The 22,421-nt window shown below is 41.0% G+C and overlaps 1 protein-coding gene and 1 long non-coding RNA gene across 7 annotated transcripts; one reads left to right on the top strand and one right to left on the bottom strand.

Annotated features, from left to right (window-relative positions):
* The first annotated feature begins 17 nt into the window (after positions 1 to 17).
* Positions 18 to 18,292, top strand: LOC112841656 (UDP-glucuronosyltransferase 2A1). 5 transcript variants are annotated; one of them, XM_019365538.2, is made up of 9 exons: positions 18 to 106; positions 186 to 228; positions 2,649 to 3,409; positions 9,509 to 10,135; positions 10,296 to 10,444; positions 10,589 to 10,720; positions 13,642 to 13,729; positions 14,390 to 14,609; positions 18,007 to 18,292. In XM_019365538.2, exons 3-9 carry the CDS (start codon positions 2,692 to 2,694, stop codon positions 18,290 to 18,292), a joined length of 2,220 nt encoding a protein of 739 aa, XP_019221083.1. In that variant the 5' UTR covers positions 18 to 106; positions 186 to 228; positions 2,649 to 2,691. The 5 variants fall into 5 exon arrangements, with proteins under 5 accessions (XP_019221083.1, XP_019221077.1, XP_019221078.1 ...); XM_019365532.2 differs by lacking the exons at positions 9,509 to 10,135; positions 10,296 to 10,444; positions 10,589 to 10,720; ... (1 more) ...; positions 14,390 to 14,609; positions 18,007 to 18,292 and adding exons at positions 3,599 to 3,747; positions 3,892 to 4,023; positions 4,751 to 4,838; positions 5,085 to 5,304; positions 6,128 to 6,973 and having other exon boundaries at positions 24 to 106; XM_019365533.2 differs by lacking the exons at positions 9,509 to 10,135; positions 10,296 to 10,444; positions 10,589 to 10,720; ... (1 more) ...; positions 14,390 to 14,609; positions 18,007 to 18,292 and adding exons at positions 3,599 to 3,747; positions 3,892 to 4,023; positions 4,751 to 4,838; positions 5,085 to 5,304; positions 6,128 to 6,413 and having other exon boundaries at positions 94 to 228.
* LOC112841802 (uncharacterized) lies at positions 18,212 to 22,186 on the bottom strand. 2 transcript variants are annotated; one of them, XR_003213179.1, is made up of 3 exons: positions 20,710 to 22,186; positions 20,568 to 20,632; positions 18,212 to 19,591 (listed from the first exon to the last, which is right to left on the bottom strand). It is a non-coding gene; the product is annotated as an uncharacterized LOC112841802 (long non-coding RNA). The 2 variants fall into 2 exon arrangements; XR_003213178.1 differs by having other exon boundaries at positions 20,568 to 22,186.
* Between the last annotated feature and the right edge of the window lie 235 nt (positions 22,187 to 22,421).

Below are 22,421 nucleotides of genomic sequence, written 5' to 3'. Positions count from 1 at the left end.
ATGGCGCTGCTATAAATAGTAGCTGCCACCTGAGCGTCCATGAATCGCTCACCTGCTGTCAGCCGCATCCGGCTTTTCGGTCACCTGACTTCCCCCGGTGTTACAGGTAGTGGTTTGCGTGCATGTTGCTGCTGCCTCAGCCTGAATTGGCGGTACTCGTGTTGATTGTGTTGTTCGTGTTACAGCGATCACCCGCGGATCATCTTCCTGAAGCCTCCATCGCGGCTGGTATGTGTTTATTTGTTACCATGCAAAATCTTACTCGGTGCTAATATGGGTTATATAGGTTGTAGCCGCAGAAGCCTCCTATGAGCCACTCTGTTAATGAATTGAGCGACACCGTTTGAGTGGTACGTAAGTCCGATTTGTCACAGTCTCTGTCTTTCATTGTTTTTCTATAGTAAACACTCATGATATGATGCCTTGCAGGAAGTGTGGGCCTCAGTGGGCGGCCAATAGCCCTACAGCGGAGCCGCTACTGCTGCGCTGACAGAAGTGCTGCTGCTTTGCCTTTTTCTTTTGGGATTTCCTTTCCCCTGTTGCTGCCTAGCTTCTTAGACTGAATTATTAAATTAGAGCAGTCAGATGGAGGATGATTTGGCGTGACACTGTGACGCCTTCTGCTCTAGATCAAAGGTTTAATTTATTTTGTTGTGTATTTGGCTTCTTTACTGTTTTAGATTTGTAAACATTTGTTTTTTGTGTTACACCACTGGAAGGAGGCCCCTTTTCTAGCTGTGGCTGCTGTTTCTGTAGTTGGGCTAGCTACAGGGGGTGCATATTAGTTTTTTTTTGTTTTTGTTTTTTTGAATACATTAGAACTTTGTTTCTTTCATTCAGATGGAGGAGTTTCTAGAAGATTTCCTCCAATTCTCCATATACAAGATTGATTATATGAACTACTTGGAGCATGTCTGGCAATCCGGCAGTTGGTATTTCTCCCATAGTGAGACACGAAAGGAATGATATGAAAGAACTTAGGGTTATGCGTTGTGTTTTGAATGACATTTGACACTATGTCAGCCTATTATATAGGGAGGCACTAGCCCCTCCTGACATGGGCGTCCCTTAGCCAGCCTGTAAGGGCTGGCATAATGGCATTTGAGCTTCTGATGAGGTCACGCAGGAGGCCTTCCCATAGTAAGACACTCACTCATGTTACTCAGAGAACCAGGGTTATATACACATAACCTTGAGTTTTAGCGGATTCAGCCCGTGTTTACTTTCGGCGGTGTTGAGCCGCTGTTCTGTCACCTGCTGTCGGGATTCACTGTCTCTTTACTCTGGTAAACTGCTCTTAGAGACATTTTGCCCATGTTGTGCAAGCAGTTACATTCATACTGATACTTTATACTTTTATTTTAGGGAGCTCGGTCATGTCTCCGTCAAGGGACCGACTTTAACGCCTTCCGGTCTTGTGGTCACGTTTTCTTTGACCAGTAATCATCTTGGGGGGTTTCTGTTGTTGGATTTGTGGGATTAGGCCAACAGGTGGACTTTGTTACCTTCCTGGTGGTGGGCACTGCTTCACAAGGCCCTCTATTGTACGTGTGTGTGTGTGTGGTTCCCAGATAGTGTTAAGTCCTACCCTTAACTATCCTTTTAGTAGTTTTGTAGATATTTATTTTTAGGAGAGCATCTGGGCCTATAGACGGTGCCGCAATCGTTTTAATTCTGTTCTAGGCATCAAATTGTGTAAGTTGTTGTTGTTTTTTAAAAACACAAAAAACGTAATAATGTGTATGTGTTATTTTCCGTAGGGAAATTACTCCTCTGCATTTAACCCATTCACCCAGTGAAGCAGTGGGCAGCGCTCATGGGGCAACCACTTTACCTACTGAGCTATCCCTGCCCCCAAAGTTTTAAAAAGTTGTATTAATATTAAAAACCACCTCACTTGCCTTGGTGCATTTTTTTGGTTTTTTTTGTTTTTAAGAGACATAGTAGCACAATTGAAGGGCAGGTACTTTGAGAAAGGGATGCCGTTCTGAAGGATTCTGGTAGGGTTGCTTTAGCTTCCTCTGCTCTGACCAATCATATTTCATCTGTCTGCTGTTACATAGTGGCTGTTAATAGCCGTGATTGCTTAGGTGAGGCGCTGTTCTTGTCATGAAGTTAGTTACAGAGTTGTTACTTTTCATAAGCATTTTAAAAATCTATAGGTGGTTATTCTAAAGAGAGACAAAGGGAGTTTTTTCCCTTCTTGCAGTCACCATGTGCTGCTCATAGTGGACTGAGAAAAGCCCAATAATCGGACCATAATAATAATCAATAATCTGTCCATAGCTGTTGTGAATTTTTATGTCGAATTAAAAAAAAAAAAAAAAAAAAAAAAAATCTGAAATGATTGCAGTCTTTATAGATGGATCCTTTTGAATACTTTGACTATTGTTTTGTATTGCTTCTCTCTCTCTCTCTCTCTCTCTCTCTCTCTTTTTTCAAATAACAGCTACAACATCAGGCTTGCACATATTTATTTTTTTAATTCTCATACAAGTTAGATACTAGTCTTGTTTCTTCAGTACTGTCAACTTTACTATCATTGCTTTATAACCCATTGTAAAATGACCAATGCAATACATGAAGAAGTGAGCCAGAGTTCACCTTTATTAAGTTAATGATTAATTTTCCTGGCATGCTTTCACCAGAGAATCAGACCACACCTGGTTTTCCTGCTGACATTCATACACCATGGAGCTGCGTCTCTCTGCCTGCATTCTGCTGGTACTTTGTGCGACATCGTGTGCAAACGGAGGAAATATTTTGGTGTGGTACACTGAAGGCAGCCACTGGATAAACATGAAGCTTGTTCTGGAGACGCTGATTGACAGGGGACACCAGGTGACAGTACTGGTCCCGAGCTCGTCAATGTACATGAACACCAATGAACCTGCCCGCTTTCACTATGAGCCCTTCAACGCCTCTTTCTCATTGGAGACTATAGTGAAGTTTCTAGAAGAGTTCCTCCAATTCAGTCTATATGAGATTGATTATATGAGCTACTGGGAGATCTGCATCAGATTTACTGACATAATGAAAACTAACCTGCAGTTTTCTATCCAGTATTTGGACGGTGTGGTGAAATCAGAAGCCATCATGAAGAAGTTGAAAGAAGGAAATTACGACCTACTCTTGGCTGACCCCATCTACCCTGGCAGTGACTTGGTAGCAGATATTTTGGGGATCCCACTCGTCTTCTCCTTGCGCTTCTCCTTAGTTAATAACTGGGAGAGACATTGTGGTCAGATGCCTGCTCCACCATCCTTTGTTCCCGGTGCTATGAGCAAACTCACAGATAAGATGGACTTCTCAGAGAGAGTGTGGAACTTTCTCTTCTACGCTCTTCAAGACATCGCGATTGATCACACTTTTTGGAACGTATTAGACAGATATTACTCTGATATCAAAGGTGAGCAAATGGACATGAAGCACTAGGTTTAAAACAACAACAAAAAAAACCAACAACAACAACATTATTTGAAGTCTGCTAAAGATTTAAATGTAGTGTTTTTATATCCCATCAAAACTGCCCAAGAAAATACAACCTGCATGAACTATTGGTGATATGTTAATGTCTATTATTCATGCATTGCAACAGGAACTCCCACCAGTGCCTGTGAGTTGATGAGTAAAGCAGACATCTGGCTAATCCGAACCTACTGGGATTTTGAATTCCCTCGTCCTTTCCTCCCCAACTTCAAATATGTTGGTGGGATCCACTGCAGACCTGCTAAACCTTTACCAGAGGTAAGGACACTCAACTATTACCATCTGATTAATCATTACATCACAGAATATTCCTGCCAGGAGCAGTGAAGCCCTCAAAATGTTGAACAAAAATGCAAAAACAGCTGGTTGGCTGGCAGTGGGATAATGTTCGACTTGTTACAGGATCTGGAGGAATTTGTGCAGAGTTCTGGAGATGATGGCATTGTGATCTTCACTTTAGGATCTGTAATCAACAACGTCACCAAGGAGAAGGCAAACATGATAGCCTCAGGCCTCGCTCAGATCCCACAAAAGGTCAGAGGATAATCTTTGTGCCAACTGCAATCAGTTTGTTCAACCCCTGAAAGCATGCAGTTGTTTTTCATGTTTTAGGTAACCAGTTTCAGCTCTGGAGTTGGCCACCCCTGACTTAGATCCTTAGAGTCTGAGGTGCAAACTGGCGGTGTCGGTTTGCAGTCGGATGTACTGAAACATAATGTCCCAAAGATGTTCGATTGGGTTTAGGTCAGGCCAGTGTGGGGGACAGTCAACGGTATCCATTCCTTTATCCTCCAGAAACTGCCAGCATACTCCTGCCACATGAGCCTGCGTATTGCTGTGCATCAAGAAGAACCCAGGGCCCAGTGCATCATTGTAGGGTCTGAAAATGAGTCCAAGGATTTTATCCACATACCTAAATGCAGTAAAAGTACTGTTGCCTAGTCTGTAGGTCTATGCATCCCTCCATGGATATACCTCTCCAAAATATCATTTAACTAGAAACTCCTCCATACTCATGACACTGTGCTGGGAGTCAGCAAACCTTCTTTCAATGTGACATATTGAAGTACTACCTGCACAACCTTTAACTGATTAACAACTCCCGCAGCTACTTAGCAGATCAGTTTAAGTTTAGTTAACTTCATGCTTTCCTGATTTAAAAATTGCTCCATGGTGGTATTCTAAAATAAAACCCCAACATTAAAATAATGTGATATATGTATTATAATAAAAACAAAACCAATGAACTTTCTATTTAAAGGTGCTGTGGAGATACAGAGGAGAAAAGCCAGAAACTTTGGGTGCCAACACTCGAATATATGATTGGATTCCTCAGAATGACCTCCTGGGTAAGTAAAGTTGGTACCAGTCACAGTTATTTCTTTCTATGTCTGCCTTTTATGCCATGAGAAATAATCCTAATGAAATCAGATGCCACAGAGACGGTAAAGTTCACAGTAACACTGCCAACTAAGAATTTTTATAAAAATACTCAAATCAGTTCAAATTAGTTGTTCAGGTTTATTGAAAGCTTTTTGCTGTCCATGTGTGAAAATCCTACTTCAGATGTTTCATGGTTATTTGACATGTCTTAGGCCACCCTAAAACTAGAGCTTTCATCACCCATGGAGGCACAAATGGGATTTATGAAGCCATCTACCACGGCGTTCCCATGGTGGGCATCCCCATGTTTGGTGACCAGCCAGACAACATGGCCCATATGAAGGCTAAAGGAGCTGCAGTTATTCTCAATGTGAACTTCATGACAACTGAAGATCTTAGAGACACAGTCAACACAGTCATCAATGACAAATCGTGAGTTCTTTGAACTATCTGTACTTTGGATTAAGTACCGAAAGCATAGATTTTGTACCAAAGACGAATGTGGGCTCAAGAGTATGAAAAGTATGAAGGCCAAGCATAACATACCTTAAATTTGAATTATTTGGAATTTCCAGCAAGGAGAGAATCCACTGGCTGGAAATTACATACACTGAGCACCATCTGGTCTTAGTTTGGCCAATTTTTAAAATTATTATCTTTTTACTTTTAAATGTATTTAAATGTCTATGTATTAATTTGTCAATGCAAAAAAATGTAGAAATGTTTTTGTACTTTAATTTGCTGTTAAGCCTCTTTTACTCTGATGGAATAGTAGAAACTTGAACTTCCAAGACAAGTACCTATTCAAACAATTTAATTTTGATGAAGTGATTTCCAATTCTTATTTATTAGGTTGTAGAACATTGTTTAAATGGATCCAGTTTTACATCTCTAATGTGAAGTCGTGTGGTCTCAGTTGTCTCAAAGCTTATTTTACTTCCATCTTTTTTTATAAAGTTCATGATTGAAAGTTTTTTGGGGGGCGTGGCTTATACTAAAGTCCAAATGATGAACATAGCATAATAGCAGGTCATGAGAGAACAAGGGTCTAATGAGCACGATAGTTGAAGTACCACAAAAGCTTCAAAGGCCACAAAATGATTGAAATATCCTTAGATGTCAATTTTAACTTGAGGCGTTATCAGTTTTAGAGTTTTGAAATACATCCCTGTATTGTCTGGCAAAAAATAAAAAATAAATCAAAGTATAACAATTCAAAGGTTAATTTTTTTTGAACCCATATGCACATTCACAGGTACAAAGAAAATGCTATGCGGCTGTCCAGCATCCACCACGACAGACCCATGAGTGCTCTGGAAGAGGCAGTATTCTGGATCGAGTTCACACTGAGAAACAAAGGGGCCAAGCACTTGAGGGTCCAGGCCCATGAGCTCACGTGGTACCAGTATCTCAGCCTGGATGTCCTGGGCTTCTTCCTCACCGTAGATCTACTCCTCATATTCATCTTCTTTAAGACCTGCAGTTTCTGCTTGCACAGGTGTTGTGTCAGGAAAGGAAAGACAAAAAGGAAGGCTGAATAATAACTAAACTGAAACGGTGCTGTGAATATTGGACTGGGGCAATATTTGTTACCAGCATGAAACTTTCTTTCATATATGTTGAATTTCCCTTCATCTTCTCCTTTATGCACCACCACTAATGACTTTAACAGATGCATTAATTTGCGTAACACAACCTGAAGTTGATCTGACATTAAAAACCAAATGCTGATTGGCCATTTTGTTTGTTTTAAAGAAAAACACTAACATCAGATTGAATTCAGTATATTCTAAGTGTTTTTTTTTTTTTTTTTTTAATGCATACAGAAATATTTTCCTAAATAGCATTTCATTATTTATGTATATATTTTATTTACACTTTTTTTTTTTTTTTTTTTTTAACAAATTCAATCCAGGAAATGTGACAATCAACATCTTCATCAATAAATCTGATATCTGCATCATGATTCTGTGGCGTTTAAAGTCAAATTTCACTGTATGATGATGATTTATCTTTGATCAATATTAACTCAGCCATGAGATGATACTCTGTAAGGATATTGTAATAACAAATAAAACATTTGCATGGTGGTGACCCAGCACTCTCTTGAATGATCATTATGATGTATTCAGCTGTGAGCTTGTTGAAGGTCAGCTTGTGACCACTGACGTATCCACCACCATCCCGTGGAGCAGCTGTAGTAAATAGGAAGATATCAGCTTTTATATAAGCTTTTCTTACTGGTTCCAAAAAAGCAATCTACATTTTACTATCCAAAACATTTATGCAATAGATATGTCAATTTAATGTGAAATAGAGCCAGCAGTACTTAAACAACTTGTGAGTAGATACAGCATTAACTCCGCCCTGAAAGATGTAGGAAATACAATGGAGAGGCAGAGGAAGTACCAGTGTTTTAGTCAATGGGACAGCATACAATGACTGAAACAGCTGGAAGGAGGCCCTCATGACCACTAGAGTCTCCCAGAAAGACACCATGCTCATTTCCTATGAAAAAAACAAAAAAAAACAAATCCCAAACACGATAGCTCTTCAAGAGTAAAAATGATCCTTGATTAACAACATTTCTTGTAGAGTGATAAAAGATGCTGATATCTACGAATATGTAACTGTTAATGACAGTCCAAACAGGTTTTAAAATGTTTTTTGAGAGATTTTTCATATAATAAAATATGACATAGAATTAAGCTATATGATTAGCTTAGTTGCAAATTCTTTAATATTTGTTACTACTTCAAGAAAGGGGCGAGTAGCTACGTCAAGACTTTCCAGCTGCCACGTGGTGGTCAAAGTTGTAGCCAAATTTAGGGACATTACAAATAGTACAGTTAAGATTGTCAAATTGAAATTCGTTAAGACTGAGAGAAATAAAGTGAGATTTCTCTTGTATGCATGTTCTTGCCAAATCACTTTTGTCCCAAACATTACTGTATATTTTTACACTTTTGCCTAGAAATTATTCATAATCAATTAATTACAGCTCTGCAGGACAAGACCACAAGAGCATGATGCCGCTTCAATATCTGTTGCTCTGTCAAGTAATTGTGTGTTTGGCATGTCGTATCTTGTATCTTATCCTATCAAAGTGCTCAGAAATTTCTAAAGGTAACATTCTTCTAGTAAGAGTCACCATGTGCTGCTATAGGGGCTTGAGAAAACCCAATAATCCAATAAGTTGTGAATTTGTATGTGCTATTTAAAAAACATCTGAAATAACTGCAGTATTTCTGGGTTCATCGTGATGAATACTTTGATTGTATAACCCCCCCCCCGGGGTAGCATAAAAGATGAGTTCGGGGGAGAAATTACGTTGACAAGCACTCAGAGCGCCATCTTCAGATATGACAAACATGCATGCTTCTGGTTTCAAAAACATTCACGTGGTTTCATATCAGTTACTTGTGTATCAGACTTCAGTAAGGATTGTAACAAATGTGGAAACAGCTGTGTATTAATACATGGATTGTATTTATATAGCGCTTTTCGAGACCATCAAAGCAATTTATAACTCCACTATTCATTTACTCTCACATTCACACACTGGTGGAGGCAAGCTACAGTTGTAGCCACAGCTGCCCTGGGGCAGACTGACAGAAGCAAGGCTGCCATATCATCAACCCTTTGGGCATCAGGGGCTTCAGTAGGTGAAGTGTCTTGGCCAAAAGCACAACGACCAAGACAAACAGAGCTGGGGATCGAACCAGCAACCTTCCACTTACAAGATGAGCTTCCCAATCCCCTGAGCCACAGTCGCCCACATAAAAAGAAACTGAAAGGTAAATTTGATTAAACAGAAGTTCGTTTTAAGGCTGTATCCAGTTAGAATGGAGTCAGGACTTACGAAACCCAACAGGTTCTTTTGATAAAGTGATTTCAGTTGAATTCAGTTTTATTTATATGGTGCCAAATCGCAACAGCAGTTCCCTCAGGGCACTTCAACTTCATCCTTCACATCCTCCTCAAAAAATCTGGAGATCATCACACAGACTGTAAATTAAACATTTATCAATACATTTATTTTACCAAATATGTTGTGAATGATAACTCATCACCTTTCAAATATTGGCTTAACCTTGAACCTCAACACCTGCAGAGTCAAATCACCAATGGGGTTACAGCTTGTTTGAATCCTACAATCCTGACTCCTTTGTGTTTCAGTGGCATGCAGGGAAACAGTTGCACAGGCACCCACAACTTCCTCAGATTATGCAACAGTGTCCAAGCCTATACAGTTGAAATGACCATTGTTTTGCATTACTTCACTCTGTTTCTCCCCGACTAACGACAACGTCGAGCTCTGACATTTTTACTCATTTCTTAGTGGATTTCTTATACCAGTTCAGTCCTGTTTTTTTCAGTACTGTCAACTTTATTGCCATTAACTTTTAACCCATTGTGAAATGAGCAATACTGTACAGAAAGAAGTGAGTCAGAGTTCAACTTTGAGTTAATAATTATCTTTCCTGCGATACTTCTACAAAAGGATCAGACCACAGCTGGTTTTCCTACAGAAATTCAGACACCATGGAGCTGCGTCTCTCTGCCTGCATCCTGTTGGTACTTTGTGTGACATGGAGTGCAAATGGAGGGAACATTTTGGTGTGGTACACTGAAGGCAGCCACTGGATAAACATGAAGCCTGTTCTGGAGACGCTGGTTGACAGGGGACACCAGGTAACTGTACTGACCCCAAGCTCGTCAATGTACATGAACACCAATGAGCCCTCCCGCTTTCGTTATGAGCCCTTCAACGTCTCTTTCTCACTGGAGGCTATGGAAGAGTTTCTAGAAGAGTTCCTCCGATTCTCCATATACGAGATTGATTATATGAACTACTTGGAACTCTACATCAGATTCATTGACATAATGAAAACTGACCTGCAGTTTTCTATCCAGTATTTGGACGGTGTGGTGAAATCAGAAGTCGTCATGAAGAAGTTGAAAGAAGGAAATTATGACCTTCTCTTGGCTGACCCCCTCTACCCTGGCAGTGACTTAGTAGCAGATATTTTGGGGATCCCACTTGTCTTCTCCTTGCGCTTCTCTGTAGCTTATAACTGGGAGAGGCATTGTGGTCAGATGCCTGCTCCACCATCCTTTGTGCCCGGTGCTATGAGCAAACTCACAGATAAGATGGACTTCTCAGAGAGAGTGTGGAACTTTCTCTTCTACGCTCTTCAAGACATCGTGATTGATCACACTTTTTGGAACGTATTAGACAGATATTACTCTGATGTCAAAGGTGAGCAAATGAACATGAAGCACTGATTTATAAAACTATTTAAAATTTGCTAATACTGTAAACACAGGGTTTTAATATCCCATCAGATCTGATAAAGAAAATATGCCTTGTGTGAACTATTGGTGATACGTTTGTGTCCTTTACTTATGCATTGCAACAGGAACTCCCACCAGTGCCTGTGAGTTGATGAGCAAAGCAGACATCTGGTTAATCCGAACCTACTGGGATTTTGAATTCCCTCGTCCTTTCCTCCCCAATTTCAAATATGTTGGTGGGATCCACTGCAGACCTGCTAAACCTTTACCAGAGGTAAGGACACTCAACTATTACCATCTGATTAATCATTACATTACAGAATATTCCTGCCAGGAGCAGTGAAGCCATCAAAATGTTGAACAAAAATGCAAAAACAGCTGGTTGGCTGGCAGTGGGATAATATTCGACTTGTTACAGGATCTGGAGGAATTTGTGCAGAGTTCTGGAGATGATGGCATTGTGATCTTCACTTTAGGATCCATGATCAACAACATCACCAAGGAGAAGGCAAACATGATAGCCTCAGGCCTCGCTCAGATCCCACAAAAGGTCAGAGGATAATCTTTGTGCCAGCTGTAATCAATTTGTGTAAAACATTGAGTAGTTTTTCATATTTCAGATAACCAGTTTCAGAGTGCTCTACTTCTGACTAGGACTACCAAAACTACCATTTTTTTTAATGACATTACAGACTGTGGACATTTTAGGCTGCATGTTCTTTGTGAGAATCAACCATCTCCAATTTTACATCACTCAGTTTTTCTCTTACAGGGTGTGAAAAGTCAGATTTTGTCTGCGGCTGATGATTTCTAATAACAAGTCTTGAGATGTCCCCTACCCTTCAACTGTTGAAAAATTACATTACAATATAAAACTAGAAATCCTGTCCATAAAAATTATGAACAGAACCGGTGGCAAAGGGCAGCCCTGGCGGAGCCCATCACCCACCGGGAACGAGTCCGACTTATTGCCGGCAATGCGAACCAAACTCTTGCAACGGTTGTATAGGGATCGAATGCCCCGTAGCAATGGGCCAGACACCCCATACTCCCGCAACACCTCCCACAGGACACCCCGAGGGACACGGTCGAATGCCTTCTCCAAGTCCACAAAACACATGTAGACTGGTTGGGCAAACTCCCATGCACCCTCAAGTATCCTTGAGAGGATAAAGAGCTGGTCCAGTGTTCCGCGACCAGGACGAAAACCGCATTGTTCCTCCTGTATCTGAGGTTCGACTAGCGGACGAACTCTCCTTTCCAGCACCCTGGCATAGACTTTCCCAGGGAGGCTGAGGAGTGTGATCCCCCTGTAGTTGGAACACACCCTCCGGTCTCCCTTCTTAAAGATGGGGACCACCACCCCGGTCTGCCAATCCAGGGGTACTGCCCCTGATCTCCACGCAACATTGTAGAGGCGTGTCAACCAGGACAGCCCTACAACGTCCAGAGCCTTCAGGAACTCGGGGCGGACCTCATCAACACCAGGGGCTCTGCCACCAAGGAGTTGTTTAACTGCCTCAGTGACCTCGCCCCCGGAAATTGGCGGGTCATTCCCCTCATCCCCAGACTCTGCTTCCTCCTTGGAAGACGTGTCAGTGGGATTAAGGAGGTCCTCGAAGTATTCCTTCCACTGCCTGACAATTTTCTCAGTCGACGTCAGCAGCGCTCCGCCAGCACTATACACAGTGCAGGTAGAGCACCGCTTTCCCCTCCTGAGACGCCTGACGGTTTGCCAGAATCTCTTCGAGGCAGTCCGAAAGTCTTTTTCCATGGCCTCTCCGAACTCCTCCCACACCCGAGTTTTTGCTTCAGCCACTGCCCGAGCCGCATTCCGCTTGGCCTGTCGATACCTGTCGGCTGCCTCCGGAGTCCCACAGGCTAACCAAGCCCGATAGGACTCCTTCTTCAGCCTGGTGGCTCCCTTCACCTCTGGTGTCCACCATTTGGTTTGGGGATTACCACCACGGCAGGCACCAACCACCTTGCGGCCGCAGCTCAATGCAGCAGCTTCGGCGATGGAGACGCTGAACATGGTCCATTCGGACTCAATGTCCCCAGTCTCCCTCGGAATGCTGTTGAAGCTCTGCCGGAGGTGTGCGTTGAAGATCTCGCGGACTGGGGCCTCTGCTAGACGTTCCCAGCACACCCTCACTACGCGTTTAGGTGCACCGGGTATGTCCAGCGTCCTCCCCTGCCACCTGATCCAACTCACCACCAGGTGGTGATCAGTTGACAGCTCAGCCCCTCTCTTTACCCGAGTGTCCAGAACATATGGTCGCAGGTCTGGTGATACGATTACAAAATCGATCATCGACCTGCGGCCTAGAGCGTCCTGGTGCCACGTGCACTTATGGACACTCTTATGTTCGAACAAGGTGTTCGTTATGGCCAAACTGTGATTTGCACAGAAGTCCAATAACAAAACACCGCTCGGATTCAGATCAGGGAGGCCGTTCCTCCCAATCACGCCCCTCCAGGTCTCGCTGTTGTTACCCACGTGAGCATTGAAGTCTCAGGATTTCTAGGCGCAGCCAAGTGGTGGAGGGCTTTCGCTTCGGTGGCCTCAGAATCTCATCTCTGCTTTTTGCAGATGATGTGGTTCTGTTGGCTTCATCAGGTGAAGGCCTCCAGCTCGCACTGGAACGGTTCGCAGCCGAGTGTGAAGCAGTGGGAATGAGGATCAGCACCTCCAAATCTGAGGCCATGGTTCTCAGCCAGAAAAGGGTGGAGTGCCCACTCCGGGTCGGGGATGAGTTCCTTCCCCAAGTGGAGGAGTTCAAGTATCTCGGGGTCTTGTTCGCGAGTGATGGGAGAAGGTAGCCGGAGATCGACAGACGGATTGGTGCTGCGGCTGCAGTGATGCGGACGCTACACCGGTCCGTCGTGGTGAAGAGGGAGCTGAGTGTAAAAGCGAAGCTCTCAATTTACCGGTCGATCTACGTCCCTACCCTCACCTATGGCCACGAGCTGTGGGTAGTGACCGAAAGAACAAGATCGCGGATACAAGCGGCAGAAATGAGCTTCCTCCGAAGGGTGGCTGGCCTCTCCCTTAGAGATAGGGTGAGAAGTTCGGCCATCCGGGAGGGGCTCAGAGTAGAGCCGCTGCTCCTCCACATCGAAAGGAGCCAGTTGAGGTGGTTCGGGCATCTGACAAGGATGCCTCCTGGGCGCCTCCTGGGCGCCTCCTGGGTGAGGTGTTCCGGGCATGTCCCACCGGGAGGAGGCCCCGGGGCAGACCCAGGACACGCTGGAGAGATTATATCTCTCGGCTGGCCTGGGAACGCCTTGGTGTTCCCCCGGATAAGCTGGAGGAGGTGGCTGGGGAGAGGGAGGTCTGGGCTTCTCTGCTTAGGCTGCTGCCCCCGCGACCCGGCCTCGGATAAAGCGGATGAAGATGGATGGATGAATATAAAACTAGCATACAAAAAAAACAATCATGTTAGCTAAGAAATGTCTTACTGTTTATAGGTGCTGTGGAGATATAGAGGAGAAAAGCCAGAAAGTTTGGGTGCCAACACTCGAATATATGACTGGATCCCTCAGAATGACCTCCTGGGTAAGTAGTGTTGGTACCAATCACAGATGAATAATGGATCAATAGATGATGGGCAGTATAGAAACTTTAATTCCATCAAAACTTATCTTAGCAAAAACAGATTCCACAAAGATGGCAAATTTACACTGCACACTAAACAGAAATATTTTCTACAAAGCTTTTAAAAACATTTATATTTTTTGAACTATACCCGGAGCTTATTTTGCCACATTCAACATTAAATGTATTATTGGAGACTGTGAGCATTTCTTATAATAAAAACAAGTAGAACTGGATGAATATAATTTTCTCTCAGATGTAATCATGTTGTTTAGTTCATTTTCTCCAAGCTGTTCCACTATAACCGATGTCTGGACTTGCAAGTTAAATTTCAGCTTAAATCGCTTCTTCACATTTATTGGCATCCCCAAGTAGTCCAAGTGTGGAATAAGTAACTAAATGCATAATGGTTATTTGACATGTCTTAGGTCACCCTAAAACTAAAGCTCTCATCATTACAGTAAAGTTCACAGTAACACTGCCAACTAAGATTTTTTTATATTTTATGTTTTAAATACTCAAATCAGCTCAAATTAGTTGTTCAGGTTCATTGAAAGCTTTTTGCTGTCCCGGTGTGAAAATCCTACTCCAGATGTTTCATGGTTATTTGACATGTCTTAGGTCACCCTAAAGCTAGAGCTTTCATCACCCATGGAGGTACAAATGGGATTTACGAAGCCATCTACCACGGCGTTCCCATGGTGGGCATCCCCATGTTTGCTGACCAGCCAGACAACATGGTCCATATGAAAGAAAAAGGAGCTGCAGTTATTCTCAACTTGAACTTCATGACGGCTGAAGATCTTAGAGACGCAATCAACACAGTCATCAATGACAAATCGTGAGTTCTTTGAACTATCTGTACTTTTGATTAGGATTTGAAAGTATAGATTTTATAGCAAAGATGAATGTGGGCTCAAGAGTATGAAAACTATGAAGGCCAAACATAACATACCTTAAACTAGAATTATTTGCAATTTCAAGTCACAGTGATCAACTTACACTGAACACAATCTGGTCTTGGTTTCTCATTTGTTTATTTATTTTTTAATTTATTTGCAGCATGTTTTGGGATGCTTTATAGAGCCTTTGCAAGGCAATTATTTTTTTTTATAAATGTAAGTTGTTATGCTGTACCTTACTAAAACCACTGAGCCCTTTATTGTCACTGGAATGTGCATGTATTAATTTGGCAATACAAAAAAAGGTATAAAGGTTTTGGCAACACTTTATAACACAAACTACAAATATAGTGCAAGTGCGCTGTACTTACGTGCATTTTGTGGGCAACAAGTCAGTTTTTTGCAGGAAATAATGAAAGAAGTACACCATAAGTACCCTGTACTTTCTGGAATGCGAGCCATATTATGGAGTCACCTGCGAAACAATGAAACAATTACACTGTAGCACCCACAACTAAGGCACAAGTAGCCTGTAATTACGTGTAATGTTGTGTACCAAGTCAGGTTTTTGCAGGAAACAACAAAATAATTGTTAGATTGTTAGACTACAAGTACAACATTTTTTTAGTTACACCATAACACAACCCATGCCCCAGAAAGCACAGGGTACTTACAGTGTACTTGTTTCATTGTTTCTTGCAAAAACCTAAACTGTTGCCTGCAAATTGCACGTAAGTACAGGGTACTTGCATTTATTCACTGGTCGTGTTAAAAAGTGTTAGCAATCCTTTTGTACTTTGTTTTAATTTGCTGTTAAACCTCTTTTACACTCATGGACTTGTAGAACACACACCAAGAATACCTATTCACACAATCAAATTAGTTTCACTTAAATCTGCAACAAACTAAAGTTATTTCCATGTCTCTTATTGGGCCTTGAGACCATGACATTTAACACTGAATTCGATCCAGTCTGGTGTTTGAGCTCTAACGTGCAGCAGTCTCCATAGAAATAAACAGCAGCACCGAGTGTGCACAAAGTGATTAAATTATTAACTGGAGTTAAGGGCTCTCTACAATAAATTTCAAGATTAATGATTTTCTGTACCATTAATCTCTCGCCTCATTTAACAGTTTATTCTTGCAGTTTTATGTTCTTTAGCAATGTTTAACAAATTTATCATCTTCTGATATCATCTCTGACTGGAGTAGGTGGTACTCAAAGGGATTATTTCATACAGAAGAAGAGTCACATGACCCACAAAACACCTGTTTTTCTGTGAGCGCACGCAGAGCCTGAAGCTGAGAGCTTTATATAGAAAGATGATAAGGACAGTAATCACCAGTCACTGAATGTACATGCCCTTGGGTTCCCAGGGCCATGCTCAAGTTCACAATTTAAAACAAATGGTAAATGGTAAATGGCCTGTATTTGTATTTGTAAAACAAGATTTCACTCATCAGTGGTTGATGTCACAATGGCTACTTCTATCTTTTATGTACAAACTATTATTTTTCTGCTTCATAAGAGAGTTCAAAAGACAGATTAATAGCATACCATAAAGGTCTAATGAGCACAAAAGTTCAAGTACCACAAAGTTTCAAAGTTCACAACAAGATTAAAAGATCTCTTGATGTTGATTTTAACTTCAAATACTGGTCACAGAGTTCTTGGAGTTTTATCAGTTGTAGAGTTTTTAAATGCATCTCTATTTTATAAGGCAGAAAAAGTATAATAACTTAAAACTAAAAATGTGGGCGGCTTCCGGGTGTTCTGGGAATCCCTCCTACCTCACAAAACATCCTACCCGTTATTTCACAACTCAAAAACGCACGTTAATAGCATCCGGCTGTGATTTCATGCTACTCAGTTTTCATATTTGGAAAATAGGTAAGTATTAGCATTTTATTAGCATTTTATTGACGTTGATACTTGATTTTTTCAAGACATTTTTTCCAAGTTTGTTAATTTTTTCAAATTTGTTCATTTTAAAGCGAAAATGCTATCTGCTTTTTGCACAAAATTATCGAATTTGCAGTTTCGGTTACGTCTAGTTTCAAGTTATTGGACACATTTGATATTATCGAGAAAGTTAGCAAGGTTGCAGTGCATTCTTGCTGAGTGATAAGACTATTATATTCTAATTCGTTAATATGTGTATCATACCAAGATTAGCCTAATGCTCAAGGAGCATAGAGTTCATCCCTCATGGACTCGTGTATATGGGAGTTCGTGAGGGATGGGTATTACATGTTTTTATGATTTTTTTTTTAAAGATAACACTTTTCTAAGCTTTAGTGGCCTGTCTTCTTTGTAAAATTTGCACTTGTATCATTTCTTCCGCTATTTTCAAATAAGACACTGTGCATCTTCTATCTTGCCAGAGTTTCCAAGTCAGCCCCCTAAGCAATGGTGGGAAGACTTATTTGAGCTGAAGCCTCACAGTAAGGCTCTTATAACACAAATATATACCTTAATTAAGACATTGGGCAATTACTGAACCCCCAAAAAATGCTTCCAGTTGGGAACAGGACCTGGGCCTTAAGTCTGGGAAAGATTACTGGGACAAAGTAAATGACAGAATTCATATCTCGTCCTCATGTGCAAGACTCTCCCTTATTCAGTTTCAGACGGTATACAGATTGCACTTCTCAAGATCTAGACCAGTGGTTCTCAAACTTTTTGCAATGAGTACCACCTCATAAAATATATGGCTGTTAAAGTACCATGCTTATGACCGACATTAAAGTACAGTAGTATAGGTCTATTTAACACCACATACAGTTTACACAAGACAATTTTATTTCTTATATGAATATTATTTATTTTAGCTGTCATAAACAGGATGTGATGAGTGATAATAATAACAACTGTACTGCATTAAAACATTCATAGCAGGTGGGATATCCAATCTTTAAGTGATGACCTGATGAATGCTGCTTCCGGGTCCAAACTACTCTGCATTTATTAAAGCTGTTGTGTTTTTAACATGTTTTAATGCTTTGTATTTTGTTCTATTTAATCTAAACAAGCCCCTAAAATCAGTCAGTGATCACTGTCGGCCTCTCTCAGTTTTTATTACTGCTAATCGTTTTAAAGCTCAGTTTTTAAAACCTTACGATGTAACTACAGCCCAGCCCATGCAGCAGAATATTAATGACTAACCTCGCATTGCCTGAACTGTGATGAGGTATATCTTTGCATCATTTGGTACTTGTTTTATTAGCCCTGATATGTCAAGCTACATGTAAAAATTCTATAAATAACGAGGAAAAAAATAATAAAAATGTAACAATTCAAAGATTTGTTTTTTTTATTTATATACACATTCACAGGTACAAAGAAAATGCTATGCGGCTGTCCAGCATCCACCACGACAGACCCATGAGTGCTCTGGAAGAGGCAGTATTCTGGATCGAGTTCACGCTGAGAAACAAAGGGGCCAAGCACTTGAGGGTCCAGGCCCATGAGCTCACCTGGTACCAGTATCACAGCCTGGATGTTCTGGGCTTCTTCCTCACTATAGTTCTACTCCTCATATTCATCTTCATCAAGACCTGCAGTTTCTGCTTGCACAGGTGCTGTGTCAGGAAAGGAAAGACAAAAAGGAAGGCTGAATAACAACTAAACTGAAACAGGTGCTGAGATGTTGTACCAATGCAGTATTTGTTACCTACATGAGACTTTCTTTCATATATGTTGAATGTCCCTCATCTTCTCCTTTATGTATCACCACTAATGACTTTAACTTTACCAGTGGTTCTCAAACTTTTTGCAATGAGTACCACCTCATTAGCACAAGTGTGCTAATTTGCATAAATGTACCTGAAGTTAATCTGACATTAAAAACCAAATGCTGATTGGCTGTTGAGTTTATTTTTTTAATAAAAGAAAATACATACAAAATTCATTCTATGCCTACTGATTGCTTTTTTTTTTAAGAAGAAAAAAATACACACACAAAATTAGTTCTATACCTTTAGCCGAGTAACATAAGTTTCTCTTTTAGTATCTTGGCATACATCCATGCCATTACCAATCATATAGATATAAAAGGTTCAAATTACAATTTTACATAAATTATATTAATACAAATTATGAGGAAAAACAAAAACAAAAAAACCCCCACACTAAATCATGTTCTGAAAGAGGTTGATAAAACCTGATACATTTGGATGACAAAATTTCCTATACACTTCTTTTGTATGAACATGTTTTTCCATGTCAAAGTGTCAATATTTTGTGTGGCAACCATTATTTTCCAACACTGCCTTAACTCTGTTGGACTGTGTTCACTAGAGTTTCACAGGGTGTCACAGGAATCCGCTTCCACTCCTCCATTATGACATCATGGAGCTGGTGGATGTTAGAGACCTTGTGCTCCTCCACCTTCCCCTTGAGCATGCCCCACAGATGCTCAATAGGGTTTAAGTTTGTAGACATGGTTGTCCTGTGGCTCAGTTTCTGAAGGGAGGGGATCGTGCTCTGCTTCAGTATGTCACAGTACATGTTGGCACTCATGGTTACCTCAATTAACTGTAGCTCCTCAGTGCCAGCAGCACTCATGCAGCCCCAAACAATGGCAACAATGGCATTAGTCCACTACTGCCACCTGTGGCCAAGTGCCTTAGCCTACTACCAGGTTAACTTGTGACACATCTGCACCTGGTTCTATGACCACCCTGAGTAGAGGCTGAGTTGCTGCACTTAAACCTGATGCATTCAGATCTACCCACAAACATGCTGAAAGATGCAATGCCAGCAATTTGGATTGTCAACACTTAAACCAATCATTAAGCAAAGACAACAGGGATAATTTTTTTCTGTGTATTAAGCCTGCGCAACATTTGTAGTCGCATTGTGTACAGGGGAAGTCCATGCACAGTCCTTGTATGACTTTCCACAGCAGGTGCATTCAATCTGAAAGAAAATTTAGATTGTCAGAATCATTCATCTAAAGTCAGGCTGTTGAGTGAAGCAACTAAACATGTTTCAATGTGCAGTTACTGCACATTTGTGTGCAAAATTCTTATCTGTGGATCACTAGATGTTTTCATGTGTCCTTTATGTGCTCCAGTGTCTTAAAAATGCAAAGGCATGCAGGTTACCTGAAGTATAATTTTTCCGTTGGTGCAACAAAGTGACATGTCATGTTTAAGTAACCTATTTAAGGTGCTACTGTCATGGTCCTGGGTCCTTTTGACCCAGTGTTTTGAGTCTCTTGTATTTTTGTCATTTGGTGTTAGTATTTGTTTTTTAGGCCCACTGTGTTTATTCTATAATGCCTAGGTTTTTCGGTTTAGCTTTTGGTTATTAGAATTCCCCTTGTGTCTTTGCCCCTGTGTCTCCCTCTGTGTGTCTGTGTTTATATTGTAGCGTGAGTTCTTGTTTCCCCTTGTGTCTTATTCCATCTTGTTTTCCCTGCCCATCATGTCTGCCTCTCTCCCTCATGCTCCATGTTCTCTCTCTCCCCTTCCAGTCTGCATCTCTGTGTACTTCCCATTTTACTTTGATAGTCTTCCTCGGTGTACGTCATGCTGTGTTTGCCCCTTCCCTGTCTCGTTATGATTATCGGTGTCAGATGTGCCCCACGTCCATTGTTATCTTTCTGTGTATTTATGTCAGCGTCTCCCTCAGTTCTGTGTCGCGTCGTTAACGTCATCCACACCCCGTCATGCTGTGTGTCTTCCTTCCGTGTTCTGAGTTTATTTCTAGTTCCCAGTTCTGGTGTGTATTCTAGTGTTTAGGTTTGAGTTTTCTAGTTTCTAGTTCCAAATCTTGTTTTGTATTCATAGTGAGTGAGTTCCAGCAAATAAAACTGTGCTTTCAGTTAACTTCCTTCCACACAGCCTTATCATGACATCTTCAGTCTTAGGTATTAATTTGGTTATCTTACCCACTCATCGGTTTCTGCACCAGAGCTTTTCTTGCCACAGGCACGGCATGGCTGGAAAAGGTCATCTGAAAATATATGCCACAATGAGGATATACATATAAATATTTTATATGAAGACCCAAATGCAGTTTTTCGGGTATACCTGAGTTTTGGAACAGACAGGGCGCTCTGTCCAGTCTGAGCCTGGCAACTCCCTTCTCTTCATAAGGGCTGTGTATTTTGTCCCTGATAGAATTTGTTCTGCAAGCTGACCATTTTCTATTCATTAGAATCTGTTTATTCAAGTACAATACACCATGAGCATTTTACCTACCTTGCATACAAAAACACCACAGGATGTAATCTCCTGCTGTTTAGGATGGGCAACAGTTGAGCATGTCCATTTGCCAGTGGCTGGACAGTTCCTCCTAACCAGAGCTCTGTACAAAACAGGTACTGTACTTAACATTAATCTTTTTGCTCACCTTGTTACATCCCTGCTCTTTGCCATTTGTTCTTATGTTGCCCCAAATGGGTAAATTGAAAATTGTATTAAATCTAGTAATTTCATTTAAAAGTCTCATGGTTGTGTGATTTCTTACAATTAGTTGTCCAGAGACTGTTGTTGCACACTGGCCCCAGCTGGCACATCATACTTTAGCAGATCCAGCTACAAAGTAAAGATGCTGAAATTAAGTTAAGACTATTCATAATTCAAAATTCATACTTGCATGCTGAAACTCACACACAGCCAGGGAACTTGACAGCAGTTTTACACATAGTTTTTTGCTTTGTATCTGTAACCACACCTTAACAAAAACAATTTGTAACTCATATTTTTTACAAAAACAAATTCTCATCTATAGACGCACAAATATAAAAGTTTCAGATATTTGGGTTTACAAGGTTACAAAACTCAGTTCACAGCTACGCATTTGATTTACAAGTACAAAATATTTGTGACCACAATTTGAGCCCATAGTAACCTCACAAATGTCACAGATTAAATATTTAGCGTTTATTTGCTGGTTTGTCTGTATCGCCTCCTTAAAAGCAAGTCTACCACACATCTGTTTGACCAATGCCAGTTAATCTACAACAACGGCAGTACATCCTGTTACATAACTTTGTACCAAAAACTAGTGTAGTGAATCATGCCATGCCCTCTGCCCTGAAAGACACTGTGCTCAATCCAAATCAAATAACGATGGGGTAGCTTTCAGTGATACAGGTAAAACTGTTCACTGATTGTCCAAACATGTTTGCTAAGATGGCTTTCTGTGAAAGACATTTCATAAAGAAATCAAATTGAGTTTTTTAATGAAATCTCCAGTGGGGCTACAGTGTGTTTAGATCCTAACAAACCTGACTCTCATTTTTCAGTGGCATGCAGGGAAACCGTTGCACAGGAAACGATAACTTCCTCAGATGATGCAACAGTGTTCAGTTTTACATTACTTCACTTAGTTTGTGCTCCAACATCATTCATTTCTTTTCTTTTTCTTTCAAAAAAAAAAAACAAAAAACCAATAACTGGGTCATCCGCAGCCACCCTAGGGTACTGGTACAGGTTAGAAATCTACGGTGGCCCCTAGAGACAAAGCACATACAAACTCCAAAACACTTACAAATTCCAAAGCACAAATAAAAAAACATCCAAAACACGTACAAAACTTCAAAACACTTACAAACCCCAAAACACGTACAAAATCCAAAACACGTACAAACTTCAAAACACGTACAAACTCCAAAGCACGAACAAATTCCAAAACACATGCAAACTCCAAAACACAACGGAAGTGCTCCAAGACGCTAGGGGCAGTGTTGAGCTTTTGTTACCTAGTGGCTACACAAGCCAGGAAGTACCAGGTCGTG

Source organism: Oreochromis niloticus, linkage group LG12, assembly GCF_001858045.2.
Source record: "Oreochromis niloticus isolate F11D_XX linkage group LG12, O_niloticus_UMD_NMBU, whole genome shotgun sequence".
NCBI classification, from domain to species: Eukaryota; Metazoa; Chordata; class Actinopteri; order Cichliformes; family Cichlidae; genus Oreochromis; species Oreochromis niloticus.
Note: the sequence above shows the minus strand (reverse complement) of the source record. Positions and strands in the feature narration are given on the sequence as shown.